This window comes from Podarcis filfolensis (genome assembly GCF_964270895.1).
Source record: "Podarcis filfolensis genome assembly, chromosome: 9".
NCBI classification, from domain to species: Eukaryota; Metazoa; Chordata; class Lepidosauria; order Squamata; family Lacertidae; genus Podarcis; species Podarcis filfolensis.
Genome location: NC_139610.1, coordinates 1,989,781 through 2,003,452, shown reverse-complemented (window position 1 = coordinate 2,003,452; position 13,672 = coordinate 1,989,781). Strand labels below are relative to the sequence as shown.

General features: G+C 41.3%; 1 protein-coding gene across 8 annotated transcripts in view; it reads right to left on the bottom strand.

The window, feature by feature from the left end:
* Positions 1–246: 246 nt before the first annotated feature.
* Positions 247–13,672, bottom strand: part of SCAPER (S-phase cyclin A associated protein in the ER) — a 215,371-nt gene continuing 201,945 nt past the window's right edge. For 6 of the 8 annotated variants that reach the window (XM_083630088.1, XM_083630091.1, XM_083630095.1 and 3 more), the window contains 3 exons: positions 5,828–6,019; positions 2,327–2,378; positions 247–1,113 (listed from right to left, as the gene is read on the bottom strand). In XM_083630088.1, coding sequence (XP_083486214.1) covers positions 1,010–1,113; positions 2,327–2,378; positions 5,828–6,019 — 348 coding nt within the window. In that variant the 3' untranslated portion in view covers positions 247–1,009. The remainder of the gene's footprint in view (positions 1,114–2,326; positions 2,379–5,827; positions 6,020–13,672) is intronic. The other 2 variants (XM_083630090.1, XM_083630089.1) reach the window with 2 other exon arrangements.

The following is a 13,672-nucleotide window of genomic DNA, read 5'->3' as shown; positions in this document are numbered from 1 at the left end:
TGTTTGAACAAAGGGAAAGAGCATCTGCTTTGCAGGCAGAAGGTTCCAGGTTCCACCCCTGACGTCTCCAGGTGGGTTGGGAGTGACTCCTGTCTGAAAATCTGTAGAGCTGCTGCCGATAATACGGAGCTAGATGGAGCAGAGGTCAGACTCAGTATGAGGTAGCTCTCTATGGTCCCACGACGGTCAGATTTCTAATGCTGAGTTTCCTGCAAGGTAGAGAACGAAAACAACAACAACGACCTCAACAGTTGTGATATTGCTTTTAATAAGTTTAGTGAAAACTCTTGCCATATACAGACAATTCAGAACAATTGCTGTGACTGTACACATTCTTCCGCAACGTTCCCACAAAATGTAAAGTAAACTGGACACAAAGCCCAGGAGTCTTAAATGGCTTTGCCAAGCATTTGGGTTAGATTTCCATAGCTTATTTATCTAAATTTAGGATTTTGTGCTTTCTAAATAACTGAATATGCCAGGAGCATTGTATAAAAAGTTATGCAAAACAGACAATGAAACAGAATAAATTATTTTATTACAAGTTATACAGAACGCAACCATGGATATATTCCACTAGGAAATTCTCCTGGCACAAAAGCCCACAGAAATGAACGGGAGCAAGAGAGTGTTAGAACTCTCTAGCACAGCCCCCATTCAGTGCAATGGAACTTCTTGATCCATTGTGCCCATTGCCAATATTTAGACACAAAAATCAGCAGCTTTACAGACATGCTACACCACAGAGTACAAGGTAGAAGGATCCTTGATGTGGCACATATTAAGGGGGGGGGAATCTCTTTATTTTCAAAACAGCCATAAACAGGATTTTAAAGTATGTACAGTTCTTCTGACTGAAATAGTGCAAATTATATTTATATATATAACTACAGTATACGCATTTTTAGTATAAAAGGATCTTTAAAAAAACCTTCTTAAAGAGAACAACAAATTACTTAATAACGGGAAAAGGTAAGATGCTTTCAAAGTTTAAACACACGCACACCGCTTATTTTTTCTCTTTCTTCAAGAAGAACTGTCGTGCCTCTTCCCAAGTCTGGCGAGGGAACCGGTTAGAGAGCTCAAGGTAATCTTGAGAACTGAAGATCTTTTCTGTCAAGCAAGGAACAAAGAACGTCATCATAACTATTCTGTTGTAAAATGAAAAAACAGGAGGGTAAAAATGCTTGTGTATGTTTTGTTTCTGGATAGTAAAATGGCTGGACATGACTCTTTTTCTGTCAGGAAATTAAATTTTCATCCCCATTATATGTTGGAGAACAGGTCAACGTTTCAGAAGAAGAAACTGAAGAGAAGAGAGGTGCACCTGGCCCCCTCCGATGCCCCTGCAGGGGTGGGCAACATTCAAGGAAGTTCACAGTCCTGTAGTCAGTTGCCAGGTTTTATTAAGGAAACTGATTGCATTCTTTTGGCCTGCATGCATAGACCTTGCACATGGGAGAGACATAATCTCTAAAATTTTGAAAAACAGATGCATCATCCCTGTGGGTGGTACAAAAATCAATGGGAAGGAAGGACGCTTCTAATAAACAAATTATGGATTGCATCCAATGAAGTTGTCCCATTGAATCACAGAACTGTAGAGTTGGAAGGTACCCCAAGGGTCATCTAGTCCAACCCCCTACAAAGCAAGAATAAATTGGTGCAAGGACTTCTCCTTGTTGCAAGACTACAAGACCTATCATCCATTACCTCAGCCATGCTGGCTGAGGCTGATGAGAGCTGGAGTCCATCGCCATCTGCAGGGCCACAGGTTTCCCCACAGCTGCTTTGAAAATGACAGCATAAGCACCATAGGCTGGCTCCGGGGTAGGTAGCCAACATTGTGCCCTCTAGATGTTGTGCACTGCCATAAGACCCAGACAACACAGCCAATGATCAGCGATGTTATGAGTTGGGAATCTGCAACATCTTGACTATCGCTGGGCCAAGCCTACTCCATAAGAAATTCTGTTAAGTCCATGAAAGATTATGCCAGTAACAAATCTGTTAGTCTTCAAAGCACCCCACAACTCTTTATCCCTTCTGCTGTGGGCCAATCATTTTCCACACAATGCCATCAACATTCAAATACCACCTGGTAACTCTCTGGCTGCACAGTATTGCTATGTTTTATTTGGCTGACAATCCCTTTCTTTATGAAGAGTTCTCCCAGGTTCTTTCAGAAGGCAATGACTTCCCCTCAAGGACAGAGGCTACATGATCCACGAGGAGCAGGATGCAATCAACACCTTGGTCTGTTTGCCTCCTAAAAGCTACAAGGCACGATTGCTATGCAATTCCCAATGGGCCATATTATACTTACCCCTTTGTTGGGAAGACTGGTTATCTGTCTGGCTTGAACTTTGTGTGAAATCCTACAGAAACAAAACCCAACAATGTTCAGCACCACAGAGGGAAGATCAAACACCACCCCCTCACGCAATTTCACAAAAGAGTGATGTCCTCCCAGGGGCCAAGCAAATGCCCAAGGGAAGCCTGCAAGCAAGACCTGAGGGCAACAGCGCTCTCTCCCCCCACTTGTGATTCCCAGCAGCTGATGATCAGAGGAGTGCAGCCTCCAGCACTGAAGGCAGGACGCAAAGTCATCATGCTGGAGGACATCCAACTAAGTCCACTGATTTCAGTGGGTATGACAAACATTGTACACTGTACAAAAGTGATTTTCCTGGCCGGTGTACAATGCAGCGGGCCTGAATCACAAAGAGAAGTTCTACTGTAAGACTTCTCAGGCAATGCCATGCAGCTCTGTTGCTGAACACAATTTACCAAAACAACTGGAACTGTTTCCCTCGGGAGCTGGAGGTTTTTAAGCAGAGCTTGGATGGCCACCTGCCAGGGATGCTTCCATTGAGATTCCTGCATTGCAGGGGGTTGGGCTAGAGGATCTTATCAGTCTATGCATTTGTGGAGTGACTGGAAAGGTCTCAGTGGTGCTGCAGGAAACAACAGCTTGGAAATCAACAACAAACTGCTTTAAAATGTTTGCAGTGGTAGCTGAGGTGGTTTTTTTGACCCAGGCATACGTTGCTGCTGTATACGCAGTCAGACCACTGGTCCACTTAGTGCAGGGTTGCCAACACTGACTGGCAGCCAGTCTCCAGAGTTTCTGATCAATTAATATCAGTAACAGCAGCAGCAGCAGCAGCAGCAGCAGCAGCAGCAGCAGCAGCGGCAACTGATACCAGGTCACTTTCCTGCCTCATAGCCATTCTCCTCATATGGGGCACTGCTGGTAATGCCACATGCCCCAGTGGTCGGGTCTGGCATGTGCGAGAGACCAGGTGCCTCAGTGTTGCAGCTCTACTCATCTGGAATTAGTTACCAGCTTAAATTAGATGAGCTCCTACTGTCCTGATATTTAGGTGGATATTGAACACTTTTAAAAAGGCTTTACCTGTAGTGTGACCCAGTCCTATTAGGAAATATTAATTGTACAACTGCAGAAATACTAATATTGCTTTTAGTTTAATGTGTCCGTAATATTTTGTAATTTTTTTGTACACTACTTTGGTAGCTTTTGGTTGTGAATTCATTTATAAACCTGCAAACAAATAAACAGCAAAAATGATAAGAGAATTGCAAAGTGTCTTAGACAACAATTGAGAACAAATGACAGTCTTACTCTCCTGAGGGGTTTGAAGATTAAGGCTATTATGGACTGAAAAATGAACCATTTCTCTACATGGCACAAATCTTTAAATATATTATTGTGTTTTCACTGTTTGTGCACATGGATTTTAAAAAAATGGTTGATGTTCTTACTGTGAAATCTCTTTGAGATATTTTATGGGAATAGATTCTTAAATGGAACCAGACCCAACGAATCAGCTCAGTGCAGGAACTCCTGAGACAAAGAACGCTTCCTTGAGATCGGATGGTGTAATTAAGGCACACTGTGCTTTTGCCCTATTTCAGTCCTGTTAAGGCATCTTTACTTCATGTTCTCAGGAGTCAACATGAGGACCATAATTCTGGGCTTTTGATGCTTGGATTATGTACCCTATGAAATGTAACTAAGAGAGAATGATTCCCTAGGCAGCAGGTGAAAGCTGAATTCAAACATTCTTGCTAAAGTAATACCATCTTCTATTTTAATATAAGTAGTTTTAGGGACAAAAAGGGAAAAGAAGCTGTTGTCCTAGACAATAAGAGGAAAGACGCCATACAGCAGCAAGGTTGTAAGGGTGATGTTTTACTAATAATAAGACATTTATACATTTTCTGTATTTTACTGCATGTTTACACAGCCCCAGATGCATGCAACCAGACCATTCCCCCCCCCTCATTTCTTCCATATGGTAAACATTTATTTTCCAATCCTGGGGTCAGCTATCTCACATTCCCCCACAGAGGGAGGACTCTCCCTGCTGAAATAAATAGGATATTTGCCTCAGGAAGGCGCACAGATTGTGTCTCCCCATGATAGCAAGTTGAAATTTAAGAACAAATGCATGCCTGTTTTTCATTCACAGTATCTGGGGTGGGGGAGTTTTTTTGCATTTTCTACAGCCTGTTTGTTTGTTTGTTTAATATTACTATATTAGAGTTTTGTTTCTGATGGCTAAACCATTCCCCCAAAGCCTGGGAGAAACAAACATCTCTTCAGGCTGCTGAGCTGGATGTGTTCATGAAGACCAGAAATCAAAATGCTGAAGTACCTAAATCAGTTCTCAGTAAAATTAAGCTTGATTTTGTTTATGATATACTTTCCAAATCAAATAGTTGACTGCCAGCTGCTTATCTGGGAAAGCAAACAACTCCTTATCCACAGAAGGACCAGCACTCCTAGGGGGGTTTTTCTTCTTGCAGCATCTGCTTCTGAACAGTACTATCAGAAGCATTAAAAAAAAAAAACATTTTGCAAGCTGTTGCTGTTTTATGCATTAAAAAAATGTTTCAGGAGCTAAAATGTTTCAGTTATGTATGCATATGTTACAACAACTTTCTATATTCCTAATATCTTGAGCAGTAAAACTATGAAGCTACCTAAAAGCTGACGATGCATTTAGCCTTCAGGCATTTCGCCTGTTTGGATCAATTAACAAACAAGCTTAATTTTCTTCCTTTGGCTGCAGTTGTCCAGGCACAAGCCCTGAAGTTCAGCTTCCTTGCAAGCACTCTGAGGTGGAGAGAAGGGGCAGGAGCAGAGGGCTTGGTGGGTGGCAGAGATATGCTATCAGCTATGAAGGAAAAAACACTCCACAGCTATTAATTCCAACAATTCTAAAACATAGAACATTCAGAAATTAGAAAAAATAGTAATTCCATAATATAAGTGTGTAGCACCTGATTTTTAAATAAAATTACAGGATGCAGAATGATATCGCAAACATGCACAGTTCAAGTAAGCAGAAATGGCTGCTTTCATAAATTAGAGTTTTAAAACTTTGCATATTTAGCATAGTTGGTATACACTGTTGCCAACCCTATCAATAGTCAAAATCTGTGATAAAAAGCATTGTTTCTCTGTGTATATATGTACTTCCATTTATCTTTACATTTGAGTCTGATTATATAAAAATGTACACTTATAGGATTGCAGGCTTTAAGGACTTGCCCATCCATTATTAAATATAAGTTCCTCAACATTTCACTAGTCCTGCTAATTTAAATAAGAATGGAACATAATATTAACATTACTCTGCATATGTCTGCTCCTTAAGGGGAAAAACTCTTGGACACATGTTGGATCTTTCATTTTGGAGAGAGAAGAAAAGAAACCCTGGTTTTATTGTAAGTTAATGCATATTTGTTTCATAGGCACAGAAATGGCTAAGCAGAGATACACAAACAAACCACGTACCTGGATGAAGGTGGCGAGTAACACGCAACTCATCTCCTGCTCCAGGATCACCTTGTTCTGGGGGTTATTGTAACAAGCAGCTATTAGCGTCGGAAAGAGCACTTTGATGAGGCGAGGGTCGCTGAAGTACTGGAAAGGCAGCTGGCAGAGCTTTTGCAGGACAGTGGGATGGCGGCCCGACTGCACAATCACCTGGGAAATGGAGACAGCACAACATGAGAGGAACAGGGGCCGATTGCCCAGAGCAGCTGGAAGGAGGAAGCCAGAGCAAAATAAGGCACAAGGGTGACAGAAAAATGTTAACAGAGAGAAAACCAAGCTGAACATGTTGATTAAAAACAAAACAAAAACCTTTCAGCTCAAAATGTTGTCCTCACAGTTTCTTTTCATGTACAGTAACTGCACAGGAGAAACTAATTTTATCTTTCCCCCAATTATATTTTATTAAATTTTCATAAAGTTCACGTATACACTCCAATACATAATAATTTTTTGTTTTGTCAACTTCCCACCCCATTTTCCATGTTTTTTTTTATTTCTCCCTCTTGCTGCACCCTATCTTCTCTCCCTTATACCATAATAACACAACCTTACACTTTTTCACTCAAGGTGTCATAAACGAGACAGAAATATTGCAAAGAGGCTATGAATACCTGCAGGCAGGCAGAGCAAGCTGCTGGAGGGCAGGAGAAAATGGGAGCTGCTCCTATCAAATGCCTCTCCAGATGTGTGTTGGGGGGGAGATGAGAGACGCCCGTGAGCGACACAGAACCAAAAAGGGAAGGAGACTGCATGCTGTACTGCAGTGGGACTCAGTATGCACAGAGCCAGAAAGATCCTCCCATTTGCTCTTTTATCTGAGTTTCTATCAGTGCCATAGACTTTAAAAGGGGAATTGTTTAGATAAATGGAACTGTTGTCATGTGAGTAGGGTTTATAACAGTACACATCTTGAGCCACAGAGTGAAGCTGCTAATGGCATCTTCCAGAGAAACTCTTAAGTGACTAGCTTCTTCCATGATGTCTTAGCGAGAATCGTCAACATCAGAGCAAGACAAGGGAAACTTGGTAAGTTGACGATGATGACAATAATAATATAATAAAATATTTTTATTATATATTATATAATAATATAAAAGAGCTGCTTGACCCAAATTTGGCTTTTTGGAATCTATTATAATTTTAGGACTGCTGTAAAACCCTATGGTTGCAACCATAAATTGTACTTTGAAAAACCAGCATTTTACAAGTATGCACACTTGGACAGAACAGTACTCAAATTAAAAACAGAAGGGAAAAAAGAAGAGATGGCGACCAGAGGAACATAAATTACAGGGATTTACAAGTTTTCAAAGAACTTTTAACAATTCACTAAGAACACATTCTCAGTTCGTAATGCAGTTCAGGTCAAGAACAAGATCAACAAAGTAATAGTTCACATTTTTTAGTTCAATAGGCAGAATGAAATTGAAAACCCTTCAGTGAACACAGATAGGAACCCCTTAATTCTCCTAAATCCAAATGGAATTTTAAAGACAGCCAAATATGTGAGCAGGTACACTGCATTTAAGGCATCACTCTTCTGACATCCTGAAGGGACCCCATTGAAGCAGAAGTCTTATTAAAATACTAAAAGTGTTATATTGAAACAATATTTTGACCAATGCTGCACATTCCATTTTGTATTTTCAATCATTGTTTTTGATTTGATTTTTCATTTCCTTATAAATGTGTAGTTTTAGGGGAGAAATTAACTACTCCCATGGTTAAAAAATGGATCCTGATTCACAACACTGAAGCAACTGTAAGTGATGAGCACAAAATGTCCCTCCCAATGCCCAGAATTTCTCCTTTTATGAATCCTGAACTCCATTACATGACCTACTGAACCCTATGCCTGATTTGTAACATTTCCCTAAAACAAGCTCACAGACAACCTGAAAACATGTTTTTATCTTCCCCTCTGACTCATATTTAAGCCTGGGATAATGTGACAGTATCATTACTTGGAGTTAATGTTCAAGAAGGCGTTGATTTTTGTTGGTCTGGTGTTTTATTGCACCAACTGGTGTTCATGTTATTCAACATGGCTACTAAAACTGTTACAACTCAATAAAGAGGGATACAAAAAAGGGAGGTGCGAGGAAGTCAGGAAAACAAGTTAATCAAAGATGAATAACTAAAAAAGAGTGATTTGTGTTTGCCTTATGTTATCTTATTTGTGGTGTTACTGATTGTTCTTTTCTTTTTTTGTGAAAGATTGTATTGTTCTGTTTTTTTATTTTTTCTTCTGTGTATTTATTGTATTATGGCTGGATGTATTTCTTTATTGTTAAACTTAATAAAACATTATTATAAAATAAATAAATAAATAAATAAAACTGTTACAACTCAAAGCATGCAATGGAACAATAACCTTCTTAACAAATAAATGGAAATAGCGACTCTTCCTCATTCCATGCCAGAGTGGGGGAAAGTAGCATTTGATCCAAACCACCTTGCCTCTGACTCAAGAGTACCTTGAGTTACAGTTCACATTATGGTCCAAATTCCACCTTTCTACTGTAGGGACTCAGATGAAACTAGAAGGACCAAGCAAAGTATACCTTTTGAGATGAAAATGAGGGTATGTGTGTGTTAACACCTGTTTTCAGAAGAAGAACCACATTAATATACAGCACTGGAGGCTTTTTTCTGGCTGCTGCAAGCTTTTTAAATGCACCTCTCTTTGGGGTGTGTGTCTGTTTGCAGATGAGCCCTCTCATCCACTTCAAGCATGTCTCAACGGGTTGTGTGGGTGCGTGATCCCAGCCCTTGCTGCCAACGCACCTGCCAGACAGGCCTTGCCTTGGGAACCGTGAAAGAGGATGTCTCCTCTGCATGAAGATTCACCATTGCCTCCTGGCATGGGGCTGTGAACCTGTCACCAGTGGGTGGGGGGTGGCTGGTCCTCAGAGCCCCCAGCTCAGCTCTAACAGATGAGGGGGTTCGGCCAAATCTGCCTTCAGAGTTTTGACTCTGAAAGACCCTGGAGAGGGAAGCCTGAAGAACAGCAGCAATAGCAACTCACTCCAATATTAAAACATTAAAAAGGCAGCTCCACAGAGTTAAAAACAAAACCCCACAATAGCAAGGGAAGGATGGTGATTTACCAGGGAACAGATGATGATGTGATAGATAAGATAGATAGATGATAGATAGATAGATAGATAGATAAAATCAAGATTGTTTCTGGTAAAGAGGGAGAATATGAGAGAAGAAAATCTGAGATACATCCCCCTTTCCCCTAAATGCACTTATTATTATTTCACCAGCCATTGTGTATTATTTATCTGTATTTTTTTGTAAAAATTCTTGGCAAAGAGCAATGTGGTGTCAGAAGCAAAAGATTGATACTGTGATAGGAAGTCAAGTGATAGGGAATTTGTTTATTATCTTTATATCCCACTCTTCCTCCCAAAGGAGCCCAGGGCAGCAAACAAATGATAAAACAAACACTGTATCTTAAAAAAACAATTCCAATAAAGACACAGACTGAGAAAGATATCAACTTAAAAGGCTTGCTGGAAGAGGAAGGTATTCAGTAGTTGCCAAAAATAAAACAGAGATGGTACCTGTCTAATACTCAGAGGAAGGGGATTCCGAGGGGCAGGCGGCACGGTGCCAAAGGTCCAGTCCCTACCTTGTGTGGACGGACCTCGCCTGCAGAACACCGTCCGCCAGCATCCTGGTCCCAGCTGCATAGGGCTTTACACTCCAAACCCAGCACCTTGAACTTAGCCCAGTAGCCACTTGGCAGCCAGTTCACTGGGGATCTGGAATCCTTTGTAGACCAGCATGATTTGAAATACCTCCACTTGCTGTGAAGTATTAATGTTTGCCTTTTCCCTTCTAGAAGTTAAACTCAGTGGTGAGATTTAAAGCATGTGTACAATCTCATGAGTTGGCTGAGTTATACCCAATGAGAAAAAGCAAAGTTCAACCACTTCCTCGTGGTAGGGGCAAATGCCTATGTTGCAAGGGGTACTTTAAGGAGAGCCACAGGGTCCCAAGAAAGCTGAATTACTTTGACTGATTCCTCTTGCTTTTCAAGAATTGTGGATGCTTAATGAATTTGCATATTATTATTGAACAAGGACCATGCTAGTTTCTGCTTCATTCCATTGTGAACATTTGTGTTAGCAATTCAAGCAGAAACTACTTAAAGTTGAAAACGAATATTCAACTTTTTGCCTTTGTAGGGATGGGGTGGGGACCTGTAAATATAAATACAAAGTGAGAACTGGTGTAACATGCGCAACCTGAATCCAGAAACTGACTCAGCAGTTAGTATCACAGTTTCAAACTTTGTTTTTACAAGCCCATGGGATCTAAGGGTATGCATGCCTACAAATTATCATTTCCTAAGAAAGGTTTGAGTAGTGTCCTGTGTCAGGGAGTGTCTTTAAAATTATAAATCAATGCTGCACCCATGTTCTAAAGCTCTCACTGGTGCATCTTGGATACTGATGGTACCAGAGGGATGGCATCATTCAGAGGCCTGCAGCAGAGTAAAGGGAGCAGCCAAACTGGAGATTCAGATATACTCTACAACATCAGTGTCAGTGAGTCATGATGGATGTTTCTGCATAACTGCAAGTTATATTCTTTTCATGTCACTAGTTAAAGTACATTTATGCAGTCCTTTGGGAATGACAGGGTTAAAAGAATAGCCTGCATAACATCAATTTATCAATGACACACTTTGCAGTAGTTGCACCAGGGTTAGCAATCCCTCCTCTTTGTTTTCTGGGATCACTTACGACCCTCTTCTTAAACAATTATTGCACATGCATCCATCCACACTCCACTAGATTACACGGCCCCATATGGCTTGCAGTTCCATTACCTAAAATTCTAAATCATAGAATTTAGAATCAACATCCTCCTCCCTTCATGTATTCTATGGTTTTCTTTGTTCCTCTGCCACAAATTTCTGTTCAAAGCACTGCAACTCTGTTTCCATTTTCCACCTCTGCCATTTCTCTTTGGCTGCTCCCTATCATAGGAATGCTCTCCCATGACATCCAATGGGCTCCCGCAATGGTATTTAAGCCTTATCTTGCTTTCCAGACCTTACCGGATTTATCTTTGCCCTTCATCCGTGTCCCTTCCCTTCCCCATTCCTATTGCTTCTTGTCCTTAGACTGGAAGCATGTCAGCAGGGACGGAAGAGAAATCCTTAGAATTTACCAGAGGCGGATGTGGGGCAGCACAAGAACTGTGGCTGCACTGGGCACGCAGCTGAGGAGGGTGCCTTCTTAAAGCGCTTGCCCGGTTTTGGGACGGAGGCGTGACAGCGCTGACAGCCTCTTAACTGTCCTAAAGCTCTCTGGTCTCCTTTCCAAAGCCAGGCAAGTGCTTACCAGGGTTTGGAAAGGAGGTAGGAGGGCCCTAGGACCCTGCCAGAGTCTTGCACCTCCTTCCCTAAACCCAGGTTAATTCAGCACAGCAAGGGGTGGGGGAAGGGTGTCAAAGTTTGGCCTCCCACAGGGTTGCATATTACCAAGGTCCACCCCTGACTATGCAAAAGCCTTTGACTGTATCGACCACAACCAACTATGGCAAATCCTTAAAGAAATGGGAGTGCCTGATCACCTCATCTGTCTCCTGAGAAATATCAACAACCTCAGATATGCAGATGACACAACCTTGATGGCAGAAAGTGAGGAGGAATTAAAGAACCTTTTATTGAGGGTGAAAGAGGAGAGCGCAAAATATGGTCTGAAGCTCAACATCAAAAAAACGAAGATCATGGCCACTGGTCCCATCACCTCCTGGCAAATAGAAGGGGAAGAAATGGAGGCAGTGAGAGATTTTACTTTCTTGGGCTCCATGATCACTGCAGATGGTGACAGCAGTCACGAAATTAAAAGACGCCTGCTCCTTGGGACAAAAGAAACCTAGACAGCATCTTAAAAAGCAGAGACATCACCTTGCCAACAAAGGTCCGTATAGTTAAAGCTATGGTTTTCCCAGTAGTGATGTATGGAAGTGAGAGCTGGACCATAAAGAAGGCTGATCGCTGAAGAATTGATGCTTTTGAATTCTGGTGCTGGGGGAGACTTGAGAGTCCCATGGACTGCAAGAAGATCAAACCTATCCATTCTGAAGGAAATCAGCCCTGAGTGCTCACTGGAAGGACAGATCGCGAAGCTGAGGCTCCAATACTTTGGCCACCTCATGAGAAGAGAAGACTCGCTGGAAAAGACCCTGATGTTGGGAAAGATGGAGGGCACAAGGAGAAGGGGACGGCAGAGCATGAGATGGTGGGACAGTGTTCTCGAAGCTACCAGCATGAGTTTGACCAAACTGCGGGAGGCAGTGGAAGACAGAAGTGCCTGGCGTGCTCTGGTCCATGGGGTCACGAAGAGTCGGACACGACTAAACGACTAAGCAACAACAATAACAAGGTCCGCCCCTGAATAAACCAACTTATTTTACCAGTCCCAGACCTCTATGTGGGGCCAGAATGCAGCTTTCAATTGGATTACATATTTCTTTGAATTTTGCAATTCGATTTTGGTTCAAAATATGCTGACAAAAATGCACATTTTACAGGAAAATAAAATGAAAAGCATACACAATGCATTGTCTAGAGAAAGAATGCATATAAAAATTCATAACATATGTATAATTTAAATGCATTTTTCCCTTTTTTTAATGTGCCAAAATTGGGATGAAATGGACCCTTGGCTGAGTGCATTTGAAACTGACATGAAATATAAATAAGTTCATTTGCTCATCCTTATTCATAAACAAGGGCCCATCTACAATGTGTCTTTGGATAGCACTGAGCTGGTGTGCAGGTGTTAAACTGATCAATACAAAGCTGAGCAAAGCTGCATAGTAACTTTTGAATAAATGTTTTAAATAAAAAAACCATCAATACATAAATACATACAGTTACATATTAGCCACAGTCACACACGCCTTGGTAATATCTAGTACACTTATGACAACACAATTTTGAAAAGCATTTGGAAACCCAGCCAGATGGGCGGGCTAATAATAATAATAATAATAATAATAATAATATGAACATGTGCAAAACACTCCTCTTTCAGGCACTCCCACTCCACTGAAGTCTGAGCCTTTTGTTCTGTTCTACTGGACCTACGGCTTGCAGAACCTCTTATAAATGTCTTCCCTTCTTGGTTTTGCTACTGGCACATCATTATTACTTTGGGTTTATTATTATTCATAATGGTAAAAATAATTCAATTCTTGCAGATAATGCTGTTTGGTGCAATTTGTTATAATCTCTGAGGCGTTCCTTTAATTTGTTTACTAATTTACAACTTACTGTGTTATGGATGTTTCATAGCCAATAATGCAGAATGCACAAAACGAAACTATCCCTCCCTCAAAAAACCAAAAATAATTACTATTACGCCTCTGTCTGGCTCACTTTTATTTTGGTTCGGTAGAATTAACCCCCCCCCCCATATGGCTTGTTAGCCACCCTGGTGGGCCTGGGAAGCTGAGAATGCTTAATTCAATCTCTCTCTCTCTTTCCTCCATTTAGCCCTGAGTGTTTCATCTCAGTCCTGGAGATACCCGATAACCCGCCCTCGCTTCAGCCTTTAGTAGATAGCTATGCTACACCAACCAGCTGGTTCTATCAGAGTATCTTGTACTCGGCCCATTTGATAAAGACTAAAGTGAAGAAGGGATAGGTAGCATGAGAAGGTTCTCTCACTCACCAGATCTGAGCAGGTTGAAGTAGTGTGTGAGAATAATCTCTAGCTGTGCTCTTTCTAGAAAATCTACTTGCAAATTAAGGTAAGTGAAGTGACTATCTTC